This window comes from Lissotriton helveticus, chromosome 3_1, assembly GCF_964261635.1.
Source record: "Lissotriton helveticus chromosome 3_1, aLisHel1.1, whole genome shotgun sequence".
NCBI lineage: Eukaryota > Metazoa > Chordata > Amphibia > Caudata > Salamandridae > Lissotriton > Lissotriton helveticus.
Window position 1 is genome coordinate 218796631 of NC_136061.1, and position 23993 is coordinate 218820623.

General features: G+C 46.4%; 1 protein-coding gene across 1 annotated transcript in view; it reads right to left on the reverse strand.

The window, feature by feature from the left end:
• Positions 1 to 13625: 13625 nt before the first annotated feature.
• TMEM120A (transmembrane protein 120A) overlaps positions 13626 to 23993 on the reverse strand; it is a 256419-nt gene continuing 246051 nt past the window's right edge. Inside the window, exon 12 of the mRNA XM_078679633.1 lies at positions 13626 to 15799. Coding sequence (XP_078535759.1) covers positions 15686 to 15799 — 114 coding nt within the window. The 3' untranslated portion in view covers positions 13626 to 15685. The remainder of the gene's footprint in view (positions 15800 to 23993) is intronic.

Below are 23993 nucleotides of genomic sequence, written 5' to 3' on the forward strand. Positions count from 1 at the left end.
AAAGTCATCTACTCACCCATTTCTGTAGGACAAGCTAGCCCACCTCAACCTGGTTACAACTCGGGGAAGGGAGCCCCGCTCAGAAATAACAAGAATGCGTCAAAAAACTCAGGTGTGTAGTATGGGCGCCTATCTATACTAATTACATAGGTGTGCTAGTGGTGTCTAAAACAATAACGGACAGAACTGGAACACATGGTCAATAGGCACTTCTAGTTGGCAATTGTTGTACTCTCTCTCGTTCATTCCAAAGGAGAAAAGTTATATATTTGCGTGATTGCGCTCTTAAAAAGGGCCAAAAAGCCTGGTGGACACAGTCAAAGAGCGTCCATGTCTGACTGATGGTGCGTTTACAGGCAGGTATACATTAGAATTTATCATGAGCCCTTGTTAGTGCATATTTACTAAGGCATATTTGAAGTTAACAATGTCCTTGTAAAACTTTGTTTAAGATAATTGGCACTCCGACTATAAGGTTCGGTCAATTACATGAAAACACGCTAGCATGCACATGTATTATTGTAAAAAACATTAAATAAAAGCATCCCGCTTGAGACTTACTCTCATCGCGTTTACCACTGGATATCTAGCGATGATGGCCTGAGAATGCTACAGACTACTGGTGTCTCGCTCAGGGCATGCTTGGCAAATACAATGCACATTGTTCTGGCGATAAAGGTATGCGAGTACTTCTGGCACAACAAAAGATATTAAGCTCTTCCTTCACTTATCAGCAAGCAGTTAAATGCTTCCGAAAACATAATCGAAACAAACAATCCTCGGGCTATTTAGTATAACGGTCAAGGTATAACCCAGCATGCCCCACCCCACTCACCTCTCCGTCGGTACTCCGTTGTAATACAGAATTTGCAACCGGAGGTACCGACGGGGGACAAATGGAGATCTTAAATAGGGGCATTGGTAACCTGACTCGTGATGTGAAAGGCACCATAGGAGTGCTGCCAGAGTGACTGTCTGACTACTGGGCATGCGTGCAGGCATAGTGTCTATCATCGCGCATGCTCAGTTCGACCGAATTGAGCAACCTGTGCTTGTACTGACACTACTGGAACTAAACTCATGTCCCAACTTTATTGAAACACTTGGAGTGTAACAAAATCTTGTTTCTAAGGAATGGTAAGGTGTTTGCTGCGCTCGATGTCTTTATTAAGGAATAAGGCCGACTATAAAGAGGCTCTCTACAAAGACCCAGCGCGGCCCCCATGATATATACATAGTGTTCTCCTGTTAATTAACAAAATGCATTGAAACTTAGCTGTAATACTATATTCATGACGGAACTACCCTTGTTCAAGCAAGGAAAGGGAAAATGTGTCACAACTAAAAACTATAGAAAGAGAATTTGATTGTGTCACTCGTAAGCCTTCATATCATATATAGTATATCAGTTGTAAATATAGCAGGATTTTTAGAGAAAAGCACATCACAGGGACAGCCAAGCAATATCTTCATTTAGCCCTGTTGTATCGCTCTTGATCCAGGACACCCAACGTTGTTCCCTTCGGAACAGGAATTTAAATATGTCCGTGATGTGCGGAGGCATGAAAGGATGTTCGAGAATAGTCCACCTCAGTTCATTTGCTTGGTGGTTAGAATCTAAAAAATGATTAGACATCTTTGTTGATCTTTTCTTACACCGAATGGTGCTTTTATGTTCCAGTATTCTCGTCTTAATCTTTCGCGTGGTCATACCCACGTAGCGTAAACCACACGGGCAGGTGATTAAGTAAATCACTTTTTCGCTATTGCAGTTTGTTTGCTTTGTTAGGAACCAGGGTTTGGTGGTACCAATATCCCCCTCTGTCATGCGTGTGGTCTGCGGACAGACTGCACAAGAGCCACAAGGATAGTGCCCCACAACTGGAGGTAATACCAATAATGATACTTGGTCTGAAGATCTCTGCTTCAGTATGGGCATCGTGTGTACAATCTGGTCCTTGGTGTTGGGGCTCCTTTTGAATGCGAACAGAGGAGGAGGTAGAGGTTCCTTGCAGATGTTCAAAATCTTCCAATGTTTCAAAATATTCCTTTTGATTTTGTATGAGTAGCTACAGAAAGTGTTGACGCATGTCAACCTGGTTAATTCCTCCTTCGGACCAGCCACCTCAATCAGAGCTTCTCTATTGTTATTCACAGCTCTTTCCCGTGATCTGCAAATAGTATTGAGTGGGTAGTTCTTCTCTTTAGGGTGAGTGCTTAATGTCTTAGCACGTTCCCTGTATTTTTCCATGGTGGAACAATTTCTCCTTATTCTGAGAAATTGCCTGAAGGGCAAGTTTTCACGCAAGGCCTTTGGATGATAGCTATCATAGGATAGTAACGAGTCTCGGGCCGTAAGTTTCTTGTAGACTTCTGTGCCGAGGCCTACTCCCTCTGGAAAGATGCGAATGTCCAGGAAAGGTAGGCTGGTATTGGAGTATTCCAAAGTGAATCTCAAGAAGTCGTTTTTAGTGTTCAGCCATTGATGAAAAGATTTAATGCTGCCTGGAGTACCTCTCCATATGACAAACACATCATTGATGTATCGCTTCCTGGTTCGTATATGTCTTCCATAAGGGGTTGTCCTCTTGTAACACGATGGTCTGCTCAAAATGATGCACGTAGAGGTTAGCCAGGCTAGGGGCGAAAATGCTGCCCATAGATGTACCGGACGTTTGTAGATATATGTCGTCTTCAAATTTAAAGACATTTTCCTTCATGGCTAAACGTGCGCACGTCATTATGAAGTGCACTGGAGTTATACTTTCAGTGGGATTAGATTCCAATAATGACTCTATGGTAGAGAGAGACTCCTGTGGTATCGAAGTATATAAAGACTCAACATCAAAAGAGACCAAGTAGTTTTGCTCTTGGTCAAATGTGGTCTCACTTAGAAGACGCAATAAGTCCTTTGTGTCTTGAGGGTAAGTAGGCATCTTCAATACCAAGGACTGTAGGAAAAAGTCTACAAAAGTAGATAAAGGCTCCAGGACAGACCCTATGCCCAAAATAATCGGTCTCCCTGGTGGTGGTAGCTGTCCCTTATGTACTTTGGGCAGTACATACAAATATGGTTTAACTGGATGAGATGTGACCAGGAACGCCGCTTCATGTTCGGTGATCCACCCTTCTTTGTTCGCTTCCTCTACCATCCTTTTTATCTGTTGTTAGTCGTTTCGTCTGGTCCATTTTGAGGGGTCTGTAAGAATCGGTTTCCAATCTGTCGAAGGCATTCAGCTCTATATGTGCTACTGTCAAGGATAACAATGGCACCCCCCTTGTCTGCTGGTTTTATAACGATGGTCTCATCGTTGGACAGTTGTTGGAGCGCTAGTCGTTCTTGCTTTGGTAGGTTTTGATATTGTCTGATATCTTGGTTGAACAAGCTATTCACATCTTGTAGGACCGCTTTCTCGAATGTGGTGATTTGTGCAGGTATCAAGTATGATGGAGGGTTAATGGTTGAGCGTGGTCTAAGGCCTGTGTTCTTCGTATTCTCAGTCTGATCGATTGCTTGTTTGTCTTCAAAACATTATCGTAAACGTATTTTGGGGAAAAAGCCAGCCAGCTCTTGTCTGATTTGAAAAGCGTCGCCTTTAAAAGTAGGTACTAAACCTTTCGTTAGTGCAGACGTCTCCGTTGGAGTCAGGCTACGGTTGCTCAAATTCATGATTAGGTCGCGTCGTTGCTGGTCCCCGGTTGTACTGGTGGCTGGACCATGCTGTGTGTTGTCCTGGACGCCACTGGCAAGTTCCAGTGTACGGAGGCCTGTTGATGTCTTCGACAGCCTCTTGACCTGACCGGGCCAAACCCTAAAAAAGGCTGTGGAGGGATTATGTTGACGGTTGAAAGGGGTACATTGGAGGTTGGAAGGGCGGTTGTGAGTAACCAAATTGACCTGGGGCCCCCATTGTGGCTGTTCTTGGCTATATTGGCCACCTCTTCGTTGTCCTCTGCTCCTTCTGTACCCGCCTCTCGGTTTCCGGTCTTCAAGTGAAGCAGAGTCGGAATCAGTGGATCCATCTTCACTTGCAGAAGTGGAATAATTGGACCCATATCTCTTACCCCTGTGATTAAATTGGGGAGGCACATAGGTATCACTCGTATAAGGGTACACCTTATCAAATGCAAATTTCTCAAGATCCTTTTTGAACTTGGTTATCTTTATGGCTAATACAGAATCTTTTAATTCTTTGTTATTCTTGCTCATCTCATCCGCCTGCTTCTTATAAACAGAGGTCACCAGGACCGACTTAATCTGTGTCTCTAGTGTTTGTATCTCAACTAGAATCGTGTCTGCGATGCGATTGGCAGTACTGATAATAAGTATAAGCCAGTCCCTGGTACATTGCCACTCAATGAGAGACCAGTCTTTAAGAAACTGTTTGTCTTCCAGGAACAGACAAGGTGTATTTGATACAATGAGGCCTGTTGGTGCACAATTGGCTCTCAACTATTCGGTTATTATCGCACCATGTATATATGTGCGTGAGTAAGTGAGAGCGTTCGAGCATCAATAGTTTGGCCCAGTCTTCAGTAGGTGTGGAACCAATGTTGGATGGATTATCTAAAATACTAGGTGTAAGTAGAATATCTCGAGCAACAGCCTCATCGAAGGCTAAACCTAAGAGTTTTGCCATTTTCTAGTCTGTAAGTACCATTAGAGAAGTGACCACTCTGTCAGTAGTGTCAAAGACAACAACACACAACACAACACAAATGACAAGGAGCGGGTAGTCCAGTCAAACTGCTGTTATTGAACAAGAAAACATCCCAGAGCTCCTACCTCACAGTGAGGTGGTAGAAGCCCTCAGTGGGACTAGGATTTACCACTGGGAGGAGAAGCCCAAATGATGTACCATGTCACCTATGGTGAGTTAGGGCATTCGTCCTAAAAGGGATTGCTCCCCTCTTAGGTTTTGGTAGAGAGGCACATATTTACCTTCTTCTTTTCCTTGCTGGTTTCAGGTTACTATAGACCCGAGAAGTTTATTGTGTTTTGATTGTAGTATTCAGGGGAATCACTTCTTGCAGGTCTTTAAACCTTGTAATACCTTGGACCCGCCCTCACAGTTTCTTTGTGTTACAAGTTGTGTACGGCTACGGCCGCGGGTCCTTTTTCCTTTTTCTTTAGTCTATCACACTGATCTGAATTAAAAATGTTGCCCACCTGTAATGAACAATTTCTATGCCCTTGTCACTATAGTTTGGATTGAATTAAAACAATACCGGAACTGTTACGTACACCTCACCACCGCGCAACACCTTGATTTCCCTTGTCTATGTCTAGTTAAAATTATGGTTGAAAACAGCAGTTGAACAGGTTCAATTATTATGTGGCGTTCCTAGCGATAAGCCGAGAAGGAAAACAGTGCTCTATAGATCATCCTATTTTTAACTCATCTTGTCTGTTTAAATAAATTCTTGGAGAACGTCTTTGGTTGTATTTTACGAGTAGACTGCCCCTCTGAGGATGGCAGCTACAGTTATTTAGATGTTTACTGTTTGAAATATCTGTACAATTAATTTAGAGAAATATGGTGTTCCTTGAATAGTTACTATTCCTAAGAGGAGGATTCCTGAAAATAAATGTATGATGACACTATAAATAGCTGCTGTCTTCATATTCCTCAAGGGAATGGTTACCTGATAGTCAGTGTTCTAGTATACCATGAATAGGATGTATTTATAAACACAACTGTCATCTCCAGAGGATCCACTGACTAAACCCCTCTCTTAGAAAGGAATCCCCTTTAATGACAGTGGTTTAAATGGGCTTTAGGGATCCTTGCCATGTTACTTAAACAATATATAGAGGCAATGTTTACCAAAAGATTGTCCTTCATCATACATTACAGGTTAATGAACATTCTAAAATGAATCTCTGCACATTTCCTTTACATAAATGCACCAGCAAATAAACAGCTGTGTGAAAGGTGGAGGACCAGCCTCTCAATGGTCCAAAGCTACCTTCAGGCTTTGAGTCATTTGAGGTTCTTGGTGTGAGTCATTTGAGGTTCTTGGTGTAAGTCATTATACCAGTCCATTTTATTCTTTCATGTAGGTCCTGTTTCTTCGTCCTTAGAAGCAGCTCAAAGTTTTGCTATGGCTTTAGCGGAAGAATGATCATCATGCTGTGGGAAGTGAATGTGTATCATCCTCCATGAGAATCAATTATTGGTTCCTTTCTCTCTTTGAGTCATTGTTCTCTTACATTTCCATGTATGGAACCCTTTTTTCAGACTTGTCCATGGGCTGAGAGAGTATGTTTCCACCATTGGTTTGGGAGGTTTCCTTCTGTGTCTTACTCTTTGGTAAAGGCATGTACGGAAAGTGGAAATGTGTACTCCTGTTTCGACTTCCTATGGAGCATGGGAGAGAACTACTATAACTCTTAGATGTATCTTATTTAAGGTCTGCACAGACGGAATCTAGAAACCAGATGGAAAACTCCTTCCTAGGGTAAGATCTACTTTTGGAGAGGCCCTACCGGTTGCCCGATCATTTAAAAATATTTTTTATGTGGCTAGAGATATCCACTAATATTCACATATATTATTTTGTACCTTAGTTAATTAAGTTTAGTCCCGCACCTGGGTCAGAACTTGCTTTATGAATCCACTCATTGTATGGTGACATGCCACATTGAACTACTAGCAATAGAGTTCTGTAGTAGGGGATCTCTGTTATAGTCATAATCTAGTGAATAGTCCCGCCCATGTGCGTGGACCCCGGAGCAATCAAAAATAATCTCTTGCAGTGTCAAAAAATGCAGAAAAGCATAGACACTTAAGAGAGAATTTAAAGACAGATAATGCAGCCTAAAAGGCTACACTGTCCAGTACTTCAACTAGAAATTCCACCATAAAATCCACAAAACAGCAAAAGCCTGTACAGATTTCCATTGCTTTAACAGCAAACTCCCTCAGGAATGATAGAGAGAAGAACCTGGACAGACAAGCCCCATAGGCTGCCATTATGTGGCTCAGAACAGGATACTGTGCCTTTAAGAGAATCTTCCAGAACCTTCTCCCAGTATCCCAGAATGCATAGCAGGTCCAACTTACTTTCAGTTCTTTTTTCCGGCTCCTGCAAGCAGGACCCTGGAGCATTGAGCTCTCCCTTTCAAGGGTTTTGTTGGTGTTTTTTCACTAAATTCGATTTTGTGTACTTTTAAAGTACTCTGGTGACTTTCTTCTTGGTTTTCTGCACCCTTTTGTTGTCCATAATGCCTGCATTATTTGACAAATGCCCGGAGTGCTCCAGGAAGAAGGCCAAGTCAGATCCCCATGAGGTGTGTATCCTCTACCTTCCCTCTTCACACATCCCAGAGGAGTGTGAGATCTGTAAAGGCTTCTCTGGCAGGACCCTGAAGGACAGGAGGAAGATCAGGCTTCAGGGCCTTGAAGAGAGAAGACTGAAGGCTCAAGGTGGGTCTGGAGGGGCTTCTACTGCCCATGCTGAGGCCTCTGGGGGGCTCCCCAGGGGCAGGAAGTCCAGCAAACGTCCACTGTCTCCGTCTGGGTCGGTTGCACTGACCACGACGTCGAGAGGAAGGTCCACGGCCAGTTCCCGGTCTCCCCAGGGCTCTGGGTCGAGAAAACGTCGCCCGTCGACGTCGAGGGACTTACACAGGCCGCCGTCAAACCCAGTGTCTATCTCTTCGTCATCGCCGTCGAGTGGACAGCATCGAAGGACCCGGCGTCGGCGCTCGCCGTCGAGGCGACACCGCCGTTCGCCGTCAAGGGCGAGGACATCCTCGTCGTCGAGGCCGCCGTCGAAGCGGACAAGGTCGCCGTCGAGGCGGAAGAGGTCTCCGGCGCAGAAGACGTCGACGTCGAGGCGAACGAGGTCGACGTCGAGGCGATCGAAGAGGTCGTCGTCGAGGCGGTGGAGGTCGCCGTCGAGGCGTAAGCTCTCGCCGTCGAAATATAGAGGATCGTCCATCTGGTCAGGGTCGACGTCGAGGCATAGAAGCCGGTCGACGCCGAGGCGTGTGAAACGGTCGACGCCGAAGGGCCGCTCGACGTCGAGGGGACCACGTTCGACATCTGGACACCGGTCTTCGACGTCGGGGGGTCGTAAGGACAGGCCAAGGACTGTGGGGGGCTCCCCTCAGTCAGGAAAGGATGGTGGGTCGCCGGGAACGGTGTACTCAGAGGTGTATACCCCGAAGAAGACTATTACACCACCTCCTCCTCCTCCTCCTTTGCCTAGAGGTCCTCCTCCGAGGGCTCCAACCCCTCCTCCATTGCCTCCTCTACCTGCTCTTCCGTCAGGACCACAGGCCCCTGTGCCTGGTGCTCCTCCTCCGGTTCCACCGAGATCGGTGTCGATGCCCAGACTTCCGACACCTCCGAAGAAGACTCCTAAGTCGAAGGTCCCTCCTAAGCCCAAGACGTCCGTCCCAGGGAGGCCGGCGGAGCGTCCCAGACCCAGGAGATCGAGGTCGCGCTCAGGGAAGAGAGACAGATCTAGGAGTAGACACGGATCCTCCTCTAGATCCAGACATCGCCATAGGAGGCATAGGTCCAGGTCCCGTTTGACCTCTAGGACCCGTTCCTATTCACCTACATTGTCGGATTCACCGGAGACCAGGAGGTTCTCCTGAGGGGGGCGGCGAAGTTGGGGATCAAGGTGACGGCCCCTACGCCGACGACTTCTGTGATCTTCGAGACTTTGCACACGAAGCACCTGTCTCGCCCCCTACTGCCTTTGGTGCCAGGACTGGTTGAGCCTGCTGAACAGCTCTTCCTTACGCCGGCGGTGGTGAAAGCCGCTCCCTCCAGGCTTGTCAAGAAGTACAGGGCGCCAGAGTCAGACCCGGCCTTCTTACGGATGGACCCAGTGCCTGATTCGGTTATTGTGACGGCGGCTAGGAAACTACATGCTACCTCCCCGTCCTCCACTGTGCCTCCGGATAAGGAGAGCCGCTGGATTGACTCAGCTGGAAGGAAGGCGTGTGGGACGTCTTCCACGACGATGAAGGCCTCCAGCGACTCGGCGTTGCTGGGGCGGTACGACCGTGCGCTGTGGGATTCCATGGAACAGTTTGCGGACCTTGTCCCGCGGGACAGGAAAGAGGACTTCATGGAGATCGTCCAGGAAGGGATGCTGGTTTCGAACCAAGCCATCAGCGCCGCGGCGGATATCTCCCTGTTGGCCGCACATGGATACTGCCACGGTATCAATCAGAGACGCCATGCTTGGCTCCGGCTGACGTCGCTCAAGCCTGAAGCGCAACAGCGAGTGGCAAATCTGCCGTTTTCCGGCGACACCCTCTTCGGGAAACATGCAGATGACGAAATGGCCAGGATGAAGGCCGAGGCTGAAACCCTGACGGCCGTGGGTTTGGAGAAGCCCAAAGACAAGAAACCCTACCGCCAGTTCCAACGACGGTTCGGGTCGCAGGGTAGAGGAAGGGGACAGTCTTCTGGGCAACAGCAGCAGCAGCAACAACAGCAGCAATACAGAAGACCCTTCCAGAAACGTCAGAGGGGTAGAGGTGGACAGCAGTCCTCTACCGCGAACAAGGGCCCGGCTGGGTCTCGACCCTGAGCGGTTACTTCCCCTTCGTCCGTTACCCGCTCCGGTGGGGGGAAGCGTTCAATTTTTTCTGGCAGAGTGGAGAAAAATTACTCAGGACAAGTGGGTGCTGAATATTGTTTGCAATGGATACAGTCTTCGGTTCATCAGCCCTCCTCCATCGATTCCTCCGGTCAGCTCGCAGTATCAACTGCGCGAGCTCCAGGCGGAGGCCGACATCCTTCTAAGGAAAAGGGCGATAGAAGATGTACCTCTGTCTCAAAGAGGAAGAGGTCTGTACTCCCGGTTCTTTCTGGTCCGCAAGAAGGACAAGAACGAGTTCAGGCCCATTCTGGACTTGCGACAGGCAAAAAAATGGATTCGCAGAGAAAAGTTTTGCATGCTGTCGTTGCATCAGATTTATCCTCAGCTGCAGCGAGGAGACTGGCTTTGCGCCATAGACCTACAGGATGCGTACTTCCATGTGCCCATTGCACACAAACACAGGAAGTTCCTGCGATTTCAAGTCGGCACCAATCACTATCAGTACACGGTACTTCCGTTCGGGCTGAAGTCTGCGCCCCGGACGTTCTCGAAGTGCATGGCAGTGGTAGCGGCACACCTGAGGAAGAACAAGGTGTTTGTCTACCCGTACCTGGACGATTGGTTGATCAAGGCCTCCTCCTTCTCGGAAGCTCAAGCACACTTCCAGAAGACGTGCGTTCTCTTGAACAAGCTGGGGTTGCACATCAACATGTCCAAGTCTGTCCCGACTCCGGTCCAGTGCATCCAGTACTTGGGAGCCTCCATCGATACGCTGTCAGCAAGCGTGTCTCCTTCGGAAGAGCGACGTTTATCACTCCTTCGGAAGGCTCAGGCTCTCATGTCCACTCCATCCACGACAGTGAGGACGGTGTCTTCTCTGCTGGGATCGATGGCCTCTTGCATCTTCCTGACACCGCATGCGCGGCTGCACATGAGACCGCTGCAGGAGTGCTTGGAAGATCAGTGGGACCAGAGGAGAGGATCTTGGGATGACAAGATACGACTGTCTCTACATGCTCTTCAGTCTCTGAAGTGGTGGTGTTCAGCGGAGAATCTCCTCAGAGGGGTTCCCTTCCACAAGGACATTCCCACTCAGACTATCGTGACGGATGCTTCTCTCCTGGGATGGGGAGCACACTCCGGAGACCTGCAGATTCAAGGGATGTGGTCCCCGTCGGAGTCCACGTACCACATCAATTTCCTGGAACTCAGGGCTGTTCACTTGGCGCTGAAGGCTTTTCAACCGTCCTTTTGGACCAACTCTCTGCTTGTACAGACGGACAATACGACCACGATGTATTACCTCAACAAGCAGGGGGGCTCGAGATCACGCACTCTGTCTCAGGAGGCGCAGGCGATCTGGCATTGGCTTCTGGCTCGAGGACTCTCGATAACGGCCACTCATCTGCCAGGTGTGCAGAATGTTCAGGCAGACGAGCTGAGCAGACTCTTTCAGGAAAACCACGAATGGGTCATAAACGACGAAGTACTAGGAGAAGTCTTCGCAAGGTGGGGCACTCCAGACATAGATCTGTTCGCCACCGCCGAAAACAGCAAATGCCGAGACTTCGCCTCCAGGTACTACCAGCCGGGGATGCTGGGGAACGCGTTATGGATCAACTGGTCGAACAGCTTTCTGTACGCTTTTCCACCCATTCCCCTGATTCCAGCGGTTCTCATCAAGCTCTCCCAATCCAGGGCGAAGATGATTCTGATTGCCCCGGAATGGCCCAGACAGTGGTGGTTCACGGACCTGCTTCACCGGTCTCTCCTTCCTCACATGAAGCTGCCGTGCAGGCCGGACCTTCTCACGAAGTTCGGGGGGCTGATGGTGCACCCCAACCTCTCGTCTGAGTTTGGCGGCATGGCTCCTGAAATAGTGCAATATGGCCATTTGAATCTCCCAGAGGATTGTATGGACATACTGAAGGAGGCTAAGCGACCTTCGACTCGGACTTCTTATGCTTACAAGTGGAAGAGGTTTTGCATCTGGTGCAAGTCTAAGAACTATGACCCTACGACATGCAAGGAAGATGTCATCCTTCCATATCTGCTACATCTGGCGCAGTCTGGCCTTAATGTCCATTCCATTAAGGTTCATCTGGCTGCTTTGACTGCCTACAGGAAATGCCCTTCACAGACTTCCTTCTTCCAGATCCCTGTGATCAGGGATTTTCTAGAAGGCTTGAAGAAAGTATTCCCTCCTGTCAGGCTTCCTTCGCCTTCATGGGACTTGAATGTGATGCTGTCCAGATTGATGAAGGAGCCTTTTGAACCTATTCATAAGGCTTCGTTGCAGCACCTGTCCTGGAAGGCGGCGTTCCTCGTGGCCATTACATCGGCCCGCAGGGTGAGTGAAATTCAGGCGTTGTGTTGCCAAGAACCTTATACTGTATTTCATGCTGCTAAGGTTGTTATGCGTACTCACCCTAAGTTTCTTCCCAAGGTTGTTTCTGATTTTCATATCAACCAGACTATATCTTTGCCTACGTTCTTTCAGAATGCTTCATCTCCAGCGGAAAGGTCTTTGCATTCCCTGGATGTTAGGAGGGTGCTGAAATTTTATCTGGATAAAACCAAGGATATTCGTAGGTCAGACCAATTGTTCATCAATTATGGATCAGTCAGGACGGGTCTTGCTACCTCTAAACAGTCCATCTCGCGGTGGATTGTGTCCTGCATACAATTGTGTTACCAAAAAGCTAATAAGACCTTAGGAGGTAAGCCTAAGGCTCATTCCACTAGGGACAAGGCTGCCACGACAGCATTGCTTCGTAATGTTCCGATTGCAGAAATCTGCAAGGCGGCCACTTGGAAGTCGGTTCATACCTTTGCTAAGCATTACTGCCTGGACACTGATGCTAGGGCAGATGCTCAGGTTGGACAGGCTTTACTGCGAAATCTGTTCGCAAAATAGTGGTGTTGATTCTCTTTTCTCCACCGCCGCTTTGGTGTGGGGATGGGCTTGCCATTCTATTCACTAGATTATGACTATACACAGAGATCCCCTACTACAGAAGGAGTAGTTTCTGTCCTGTAACTCCAGTTCTGTAGTAGGGGTATCTCTGTTATAGTCATAAGCGCCCGCCCTCCTCCCCGGTGGAGAGAGATATTCATGTACGGAATGCTACAGGTCTGGCGTGTTACGCCTTCAAAAAGAACTGAAAGTAAGTTGGACCTGCTATGCATTCTGGGATACTGGGAGAAGGTTCTGGAAGATTCTCTTAAAGGCACAGTATCCTGTTCTGAGCCACATAATGGCAGCCTATGGGGCTTGTCTGTCCAGGTTCTTCTCTCTATCATTCCTGAGGGAGTTTGCTGTTAAAGCAATGGAAATCTGTACAGGCTTTTGCTGTTTTGTGGATTTTATGGTGGAATTTCTAGTTGAAGTACTGGACAGTGTAGCCTTTTAGGCTGCATTATCTGTCTTTAAATTCTCTCCTAAGTGTCTATGCTTTTCTGCATTTTTTGACACTGTAAGAGATTATTTTTGATTGCTCCGGGGTCCACGCACATGGGCGGGACTATTCACTAGATTATGACTATAACAGAGATACCCCTACTACAGAACTGGAGTTACAGGACAGAAACTACTCCTTACCCTCCTATCCAGAATAATGATTTTCAGTAAGTGGTAGTAAGGTTTGCAAGTGAAGTTCTTCTTGCTCTGATTATGCCAGGGGATTAATGTAATCTACAGGACGATATGGTTCTAATGTTATTAGGTAGCTTCAATATACATGCTCATTTATGCAAGTTCCAATTCTCCTGACAGTTGAACATTATATTGATTTGATGGCCTACGTGACAGTACTTTAGCTCCTACTTCAATACCGAACTATACAAGTTGGGATGCATATTTGAATCCATTACGTCTTTTGGTGTTCGGTAGCTGCTCATTCTTCTACCCGTTTGTTCTCAAGACTATTACTTTGCTTTGTGCTGTATCATTGACTTGGAGCTACTTGGCCAACAATATTGTGTTGTCATTGCCAGCTGCTATATGAATTAATTCCTCCCATTCATTCAAGTACTTTTACCGGCCGCTAACTATAGGCAGTTAAACAATTTCACTTTTTTATTACTTCAAACACCATTTGTAAAGCCTTCTGAGGGGGGAATGTCTTTCTCGCCCCCAAAAATTACTGAGAATGGTGACAAAATGTATTCACTCTCAATATTCCGCGGCAAAGGTAAGAGCAATTATAAAACAAATAGTAATGAAAGATTTAGAGGGGATGATTCATAGTTATAAAGGTCAGTTCGAATGGTCAAAAGGAAAATTGTCTACTTTCAAGAAAGAGTACAGAATTGAATGCAATACTTTTTGTGTTGTCCCCCGGACAAGTATCCTGAAAAGTGACAATAGATCCTCTGATAAAGAAACTTTATACTAAATACATTTTTTCTGAAGGAGATACTGTACTGAAATAAATCCTTTGATGGGGATTTTGAATACTGACAGAAATCCTGGAATAAAGATCATGAAATAGAGGCATACTGAACAGTGACATATCACGTGATATGGATATAGGGGATACTGAAAACTGGCAAAGATCACGAGATAAAGATATTGGGTATAAAGCATGTGATAGGGATATAGAGGAAGATGATGCAATCAGGAAAACAAGCGAACTGATGCCTTTCCGAAAAAAGGTAAGGACATGGCAATTCCCCAAAGTCTAACTGCCCCAAGAGTAATTTGCTCACTTCCCCCATCCTGCCCCATGATGCTCACTTCTTAGTTGCACTTTCACAGCGCCAGGATGCCCATAGGGTTGCAGCGCGCTTTAGAAATGGCTCAAATAAATAAATAAATAATGAATACAGGTGTAAAATAAACACACTGGGATACAAAATGTTGGCACAAATTCTGAGATGGGGTTTGAGTCTTTGTATAAACCCTTTTTGGTAACTACTATTGACATAAGGACTCTGATAAATGTAAGTATTCTTAAGAAACACACTATATATAAAGCTAAATTACTAGAGCTGATAGCAGCAAACACTGGGACCCACCAAAACAGCATTCATTTTACAATTGTTTAACTTTGTGTACACTGACGATTAACTTTTTGTTGGAGGCAAGGATTACTGCCACATATCCTTTTTTGAGGACAACGATCACGCTCATTAATCTTGCTTCGAACGGGATAACTGCTGACATCGATCCTTTCCGGGGGCAGGGGTCACTGGCGTAAATACTCTGCTTTGGATATTGAAAGCTGGCGTAAATTATCCGAAGGGGACCAATGAATACTTTGAACATTAAAAAGGTGTGGTGCTGGTGGCACAAAGTTGGTCTTAGTGTCCTTTTTCCAGCAGAAACTGAACAGAGAAGACATATGAAGATGCATTTAGAGGGAAACCTAGGGGGGGGGGCTGGAGAAAGCTTGACAACACAGGTTTACTCAAACCCTTACAGATTTTCCCAACACTCCCTGAAGTTCCTAAGGCGGCTCCCTGTTACCCCTGGGCTGGGGAGCAGTGTCGTGCTGAGAGGTGGGTGCCAGCATTGCAGCACATAGAGAAGACTGTTCTGCCCCAAAATTGCCATGATGCAGAGCAGACGCACTGCCAAACTATCTTCTTGTTTGCGCAGTGCACACAAAATACTCACTTTTTCCTCAACAAGTGCTACAGTGCAACTGGCATGAAGGTTCACAGTTTTGGTCCCATTGCATGTAACATGTCCCATGGTGGGTGGATCGATCTGCCAGAGGCAGTTTCTAACAGTCACTGACGGACTCCTTAATATTTGATTGATTTTAGAAACAAAACTGTTAAGAATAGAAACTCTTTTTCAAACAAATATTCAGTAAAAACCTATTCCCACTGTGAATGGCGATCCCATAAAATAGTGTTTTATGAATGAGAGTTTAATATCTTTTTTTAAAGAAATGCTCTTTCTTGCACTGTTTTATTGTGGAAATATGTGGCTGCCCGGTTCACACACACGGGGCTGCACAGCAGCATAGTGGTTACAGTGGTAGCAGGTCTGTGTCCAAACCTTCCTCCATTGCATACAAGGAGTGCCTTGGTAAAGTCCAGCCTCCCTGCGCTATCCATATCAGCAAGATGCCGGCGTATCACATCCAAACCGTCTGCTTTGCTCTTACATCTCCTTGGTATCGGTGTGCTGTGTCTTGAACTTCTGGTGCACAACCCTGAGGGTTGTGAAAAAATTTCCAAGAAAAAGAACAAGAAAGGGGATTCCACACATAAGCACCTAGGGAGAGCAGGAGGAGAACAAATGTCAGACATAACTTGCCAAGTTCCTTCCTATTATCACTGTGTACAGTTATTAATAATTAGCAATACACACACACACACACACACACGAAAAGAAGCCCCCTCCCCCAAAAAAGGAAGGCCCAGCACCGAAGCGGGCTCCATGTGCATATTTCAAGCAAAAAGACTTCAGAACGATGCCTTTCAAACCTACAAATGGGTCTTGATCACAATGGCGTTATGTGATGACATACATCCATAATTATGGGGGCACCAATTAAAATAAAGGAAAGACTATACACTACATGAAAAGATAGGTCACCAGAAAAATATATATTAATGGTAATCATCATATTCCATATAAATTAAAATCAATCTGAAACTGCAATATTCATGTTTATGATTATTACAAGGGCAGCTGAATATAACCTAACAGTGGGTAAAAATCCGTCCTGCTGGTTATCGTGTTGGTCTAAAGAATACATAGAACTTGGTAAGATTAGAGTCTGTTGTTTATAAGTGCACAAAATCAGGACGAGACCGCGCTATTAAATAGAACTGAAATAGGAGTCCCTACTGAAACACGTAGAGAGAATAGTAAGTGCATATTTAACAGTCTGAAAATTAACCTCTATGAAATCATGGTGAAGTGAGCTCGTTCAGCTGCTTGGCCTGTTGCCGCCTTGAAGGTCTATATCAACGTCCCACCAAGCAGACAAAGTTAAGAACTTAGAAGGCTCTTTTTGGCTTTATGTCGTTCTGCAAGAAAGTAATAGCGACCGTGATAAAAAAAAATCATTAATTTAGAAGGATTTGAAATTAAATGTGTGCCCCTTGGATTTCTTTGGGTCAATTTTAGATTTCAATCGTTTGGGTGGGATGAGACGTAATTTCTATAAATAGCATGTAGGTGACTTATTTAAACATGTGACACATGTTCCATTGATCTTGGGGCAAGTAATGGAGAAGAATTAATTGTTTCGTCCAGCTCATGTATGGTCAGATCCTTAAAGCATGCCAATCTTCTCTTTTAATACTTCCAAAAAAAGTCTGATCATACTTACTATATGAAAGTGAATTAATTGCGGTGAATGGTCGTCCACCACAAATAATAAAGTCACTAACCTGTTAGGCCCAGGCAAAGGTTTCAATAATTGAAACCTGAGCTCAACCCGTGGTAGCTGTGGTAAAAAGCAGAGTGGCTTAACTTAAGAGAAAATGTGTAAAGCATTCAGAAGTATCAGAACATTTGAAAAGACAGACACAACACAATACAAATTCCACTCCAATTTATTAAAAACAGGAACAAAATTAATAAGCCAACTGATACCAAAATAAAAAAAAAAATGGTACCGGAGATGTGATTTAAAAAAAAAAGATTTAAGTGAAAATAGCAAAAAATAATCAATCAGGATTTGTAGAGTGCATCTGTCTCACCTGTGAGGGTCTCGAGGCACTATCGGATGATGCACCTATTTTTTGAAACATCCAAGTTTTGAGGTCCCTCCTGAACTACTGGAGCGATGGTGAGACTCTGAAGTACAGGGGGAAGGTCGTTTCAGGTTTTGTCTGCCTAATGGAAGAACGAGCAGCCTCCACTGTTGGTGCGTCAGATGCGATGAGTGGCAGCTAGAGAGAGCGATCTGGATTGGCGTTTCCTGGTGGGCTGGTGAAAGGTCACACGTTGGCTGAGGTAAACTGGTCCTTTGTTGTGTAATACCTTGTATGTGTGGGTGAGTAGCTTGTACTGGCATCACTTTATGACTGGTAGCCAGTGGAGTTTCCTGAGGTGAGGGGTTATGTACGTACGTCTGGAGAGTTCGCGGATGAGCCTGTCCACTGTGCTCTAGATTGTCTAGAGTTTCCCCATGAGGTGGGCAGTTATTCCTACATAGAGGGAGTTGCTGTAGTGGAGTATGTTGGTGATGAGAGCTTGTTTGACAGTTCACCTGGTGTTGGTTGGGAGCCATCTGAAAACCTTACTGAGCATGTGGAGTGTGAAGAAGCAGGCAGTGGAGATGGCGCTGACCGGCTTCTTCTTGAATATTTGTCAATGATGATCCGGAGGTTGAGGGCGAGTTCGGTGGGTGCCGGAGCAGGGTCCAGCTCTGGAGGCCACCAATCGTTGTTCCAGTGTGTGACCATGCCTTTCATGAATATGAGAACTTCTGTTTTTTTCAGTGTTGAGTCTGAGGCAGTTGTTGTTTATCCAGTCGGCAACATCTTTCATGCATCTTTGTAACTTGTCTTTGATGGTTCTGGGATTGTTAGTCAGAGAGAGGATGAGTTGGGTGTCATCTGGGTAGGGGATGATGTTGAGTCCATGGCAATCGATGTGTTGGCCAGAGGGGTTATGTATGTGTTGAAGAGGGTTAGGCTGAGCGATGAGCCTTGAGGTACACTGCTGGTGATGCTCTTAGGGCGGGAGGATTATTTTCTGCATTCTTCCTGTGAGGTAGGATGCAACACACTTCAGGGTTACTCCTTGGATTCCGACTGGTGGAGACTGTTGATCAGTGTGTGGTGGGATACATAATTGAATGCTGTTGAGAGGTCAAGAAGGATGAGGCCACTGTTTTTCCCTGGTCTAGCAGCATTCGGATGTTACCTTTTGCTGCGACTAGAGCTAACTCAGTGCTGTGGTTTTTCCTGAAGTGGGGAAGGGGTGTCCAAGAGGTCGGGGTTCTTCGGATGTCTGGTGAGCTGGATATTGACTGCCACAGAATCAAAGAGTGACAATGGCAGTCAATGGTCGTGGTAGACTGGGACCTACACATGATTTGAAGTTGACTATGATGGAACAAGAAGTAGATTGGTTCCGGTGAAAGTCTGGAAGCCCCAAAAAATTAGAAAAAGTTTCTATATATCATTTTAGAAAGGGACTGTGTCAATTGTTCGAAGAAAACATTTAAAGTTCTTCTCAGTCCCAACACAGAAAGGGACATTATCACTTTCTGAGAATAAAAATCTCCCTGAGTGTGGCACAGCTGAAATTGTAGCCATGGGCCTGGAAACCAAGGCTGGATAGTTGAGACAGGTTGGTTCCAATGGAGCTTTGGAGACTTTATGCTGAAAATGTTCCAAAACATAAAGCAGAATGGGGTTTAGTTGTGTTTTTTTTAGTTTGTTTAAGTTCTGTGGGCCTCGAGTGGGACAAAAATAAAATTCTATTCAACACCGTAGCACTGTTGGTTGGATACTTTTCCAATAGGTCTCACTGGAAATCTGTAGGAAAAGTGTGCAAAAGTTTCGAAACATTCTTCTGGTGCCCATACACTCACAATGGTACTCTTCTAAGGCCCCTAGGGGTTCAGGCAAAGCACGTAGAGACTCTCAAAGTGTCAGGCAAAAGCCAATCAGGTGCAGTCACCACTGGTCAGCTGGGCAGTTTAGGACCTAGACCTCTTGTAGTTAGCTATGTCCCTATAGCCACACAGGAGGTCAGCCAACTGACCCCTGGAGTCCACTTCTTCATCCTGGTTACAAGAGAAAGCAGGTCCAGTCCGTCAGGGCTTCTATCAGGTCATTGACAGCAGGTCCAATGCTCTTCTGATCTTCTGCAGGTCCTCAAAGTGCTCTGAAGAGGTGCCTCTGGGTGCCACATTTATGGCGGGTACCAGCTAGTGAGTGGGAGTGACTCCTGGGCACCTACTAAATTTGCAGGGGTAGGTCCCTGGGCAAACCTATCTGAAGTTTCAGCAGTCTCGGTTTGCAATACTGTAAAAAAATCACAAAGCCTCACTCTCACAATTCAAGATGGAGGAAAGTATTCTCCCTTGTGCAAAGTCCACCCAGAAGTGTGCCCAGGATAATCAGCAGTGCGCTCCTCTGTGGTCACTCAAAACTGGTTCCGGCGTTCCTAACTTGGATAGTCTTACTATATACTCAGCCTATGGCCAAGGTGTGGATTAATGGGCTGCTATCTAAACCCTTTGAGATCTTGAGGTGCACTAGGCAAGGCTGCCTGCTATCATTCCTCCTTTTCGCTCTAGCTATGGAGCAGCTGGCTCCGATGGCACAATGTGCCTATCTTCTACCAGGCAGAACATGCCTGGTTGTCTTCAAGCAAGCCTATGGAGTGAAAAGGAATCCTAGTTTTTCTTATTATTGCTACTCCACGTACATAAGAGGAACATGACAATGGTAGTCGATAGGCCGCCCACTTTAATGCAAAGGAAAGGTTTGCTCACGGTGCAAAATTAGTTTCCTGTAATAGTGCTAGACTAACCAGATGACGATCAATATATGAAAGAAACTTGTTTAGTGTGTGTCATTAAGACCCTGCACATTAAAAGTTATACAGACCAGAGGTGTGTTTCTCCCCACTGCATTAGCCCCTACCACCTTCCAAGAGGGAAGTCACGCTGCACTTGAGTAACTCATGATATAAGGTGTATGCCAGCTCTCCATAATATGTTCAGTGGGCATTGCCCTAAGAAGGCGGATAAAGCGTATAAAATGTCCTCAAATTCGCCCCTTAATCCACACTGGAGGATCAATCCCACCAGAACAAGTATCCCATCCCTCCCACCAACAACAAAGACAGCCCTTCCTTGTATCGAACTGTAGATTGAATTACGTGCTCTCCGATTTCCCCATCTCTGGACTTTTTTGTTTTGTTTTTGCTTTTCTGCCGTCCCGTTTAAGAGCCACACGTAGCACAACTGCAGGCTACTCCAACCCAAGGAGCTAGGCAGTGTGCCAAAAGGGCTAGTAAGGGAGAGTGCTGTTAACAGCAGAGCAGCTCTTCGAATTGTGCAGCTCCTCAGTACATCAGTTCAACACAATGGAAGCCCTCAACTGGTGTTACACTCTTGTACTGGTGCACCTCCCTCTGTGTTTGAGACCAGACCTGGACAGTGAACTTCACTCCGTTCGCGTAGTTTGCAGAGTTTTCTGCACTTCCCCGCCTCTCCCACCAAAATGGTGCAGTGGGAAGTGGGGGGTCACGAGCAGACTTCTTCTCCCTGGGGTGGCTGAAAGTTGCACATCTGTCCAGGTAGATGCTAATTTGCCAGGATGTGCATACAGTCTGACTCACTTCCCCCAGAACAGGGTGCGAGGGACTCTATTGCATGGGGCCCAGTGCGGCCCCGCAGTCAAGCCTCACACTGCTGCCAGCAGATCACACTACAAAGCACAATTCTACTGTCCGAGGGTCGGGCCAGCCTGCAGGATCAATGCTCAATCAAAAGTATGGGGGCCAGTACAGTCCCACAACTGGCTCGCAGTCAGCAGTACACTGCCCCACAAAGCCTAGCTCACCCGAGTTCGGCCACAGTGCCCTGGGATGGCCAACATGGCCCCCAGTCACACCCCTGTACACACTTGAGAAACCACAGATCCGAGCAGACCACACTCCACAGGACAAGGCATTCAAAATGGATGGGGGCTGGCTTATAATATGACCCCTCCCTTGGGGGTCTCAGCCCACATGCAGGTCCCATGTCCTGCGGCATGCGCCACACACGGCGATGCCTTCCCCCCTGTGGCCAGGAGGCAGAGCCACAGTACGCAGCACTGCATACTCCTGTCTAAGCAATTCGCCTCACATGACACAGCATGGTCCACTTCCAGACCTGGCTAGATTGCCACCGACGGCGGAGTAGCATCTAGAGATGATATTGTCCATGCGGTCCACCACAGGCCCCTAAGGCACAGAACAATCTAGATGTTTATTTCCACCAGTGCCACGGTCCCCAAGTCAGCAGGAAGGTAAGGAAGATGGCGGATTGTTTCCTCCAACTGCTAGAGCCTCACCAGAGTGCAGCCAACATTCCGGCACTCCAGAGAAGATGAAGAAGTTAATCTAGTGCATATGGTGTTACCTTTGTACCAACAAGTTCTGGGAAGGAGCCTATCCTAACTTAGGTAAAATATGCATCAAGATCATCTGTCTCACTCACTACTGCCTGTACCCTATTCAACCATGACCTTGAGCACCCTATTCAATTGTGACATTTTTGTGTTTTTTTGTTTAGCTTGCCGCCCTTGTGCATGCTAATGTTTAGATTCAAAATACACCACCCAATGATTTTCGTTGGCTTCCAGATTTGAGGGTCTACCATTTCAGTGACGTACCTTGCACCTACCATGTACTTCTTGCTTCATTAGATGTAAATGATTTGCACACAATGCGATATTTGAGATTGATATGCTTCCATCGACTCTATTGGTGATGGAATCATTTTGGCTCCCTGTTGGATCCCTGTTTGAATACTAAGTTCACTTGATATTTATGCTGACCTTATTAACTAAAATAAATGTAGAAATATATAAAAAGAAGTTGTTTAATCTAAAAGTGCTTCAAAGCAATAGGATGTCGTGCCAGCTAGGTTTTCAAGATACAAGTGAGGGTTGGGTACTGGTACACATGCTATGGGAACTCAGATTACACCAGTGTTTGATGACCGAGGCAGCTCTGTGGTGTTGTGACTAATCTATCCATGATGCAGACAAACGTATGTTTCTTTTTCAAAAACATATGTGGAATGCTTCTTTAGCAACTGCACATACACACGCAGGAAATGACTCATTTAGTAGTCAGCTAGAAGTTTTAGAATCTATTTGTGCTATTATCAAAGAACACACTTCTCAGAACCAGGTCTTTAAAGATATTTTCGGACTGCTTGAAAAAGGCTGAGTGGAGCTCAGCTAAAATGTACAACTGCCCCAAAAGTGAGCCTTTGGAAGTTTTCTTAGAGGCTTCTGCAGTAACACTTAAAACAGCTTAGTGTTATTAAAAGCGAACAAACTTCTGCTTGTCTGTTCTAGGAATTGTTGTGTCGGGGCCCTAGGCCCACATGGTGGCAATAACTGCGACACGGACACACAGAAGGTTAGCTGGTTAGTGAGCCTCGAGCACGCGCGCTCGGCTCTCTTTATTAACTGTGTCACGTGTTGTCGTGACATCAGTGGTGGGTGGGTGTTAAGTGTTTCATTACACTTTCAGCAACTAGACTGTGTCTGCTAGGACACCACATTCCTCCCAAAATTTGATAAAAATTAAGGAAAGACAAAAGTCCGAACCTGGGGGAGGAAAGATATGAATATACAATAATTACAAATTTACACTGAGTCTCTTCAGTTGCTTGCTTGATGACGACGGTGGAAATTGCTGCTGAAACTTTAGTTCTTCTTGGCTTGACGTCCTGGTTCTCGATGGGCGTGCTCTTCTGGACTTGCGCCGTGAAAGTGTGTTGGTCAGTCCACTGAGATCTTGCTTTTAAGGGTGACGTCAAACAGGATGACCAGATGTTAGACTTGAAGGATGTTGTCTTCTACTGGTCCGTCGGTTTCTTCACTGTAGGCAGCTTGGCTTCACATTGCGAAGGAGGGAGTGGTTGAAAGACATCCTTCTCACTAGGACGCCCCTCTCTCGGGTGTTCTCCTGCCACGAGATGTCCCGGAGGTCCTTTTCATCAGGTTTCCACTGGGCCGGGTATTCTTCCACAGCGTTGCTCCAACTCCACAGTCTGCGTGTGAATGGAGGAGATGATGAGGGTACTACCTCATAAAGTCCGTAGCTCCACCTGAAGGGTAGTTATTGACTCCTGCCTTCACGCACAAGTTCCTCTTCTTCCGGGGACGTGCAGGTTAGACTGCGATGGATCCATCTCTCTTGTCGGGACCCTCTGCCACCGGTGTCCCTGAGGCCTTTGCCCCTTGGATCTCCACGGGCTGATGTGGATTGGTCAGTTCTCCTTTGTTCAGGACATCTGAGCTCCCTCCGCTTCCAGACTTCCGCTCAATCCCAAAGGTGGGTGTTGCCAATGGTCCGGCCTGTGCTCTCCTGCAGTCGACTGGTCGTCGGGGTCTTGTGAATAGGTGCCTGTTCTGTTCTTGGTGCTATCAGTGTTCTCCTGGACGTGTGGGTCACTGTACACGATGTTGTGGTATGTGTCACCTCTTCTTCTTTTAAGTGTGTAGACTTATCACACTTCTCCTCACCTTTCCAAATGTTGTTCTTGATGGCGTCGTGCCACATGACTTCTTACTTCATTTCCTTTTCACGACACGGTGTGGTCACCTTTCTGTCTTTGTCTTCCTGACCAGGCTTCTTCAAGCAGCGTGCACTACGCCTGTTTCCCTCTGGTCTTGTCCTGGCTTTAAGACACTGTCTTCTCTCCACTCTTCTGGGACTGGACCGGTCGTTGCGATTTTTTCTCTTGCCTCTGTTTTACTTCTTTTCT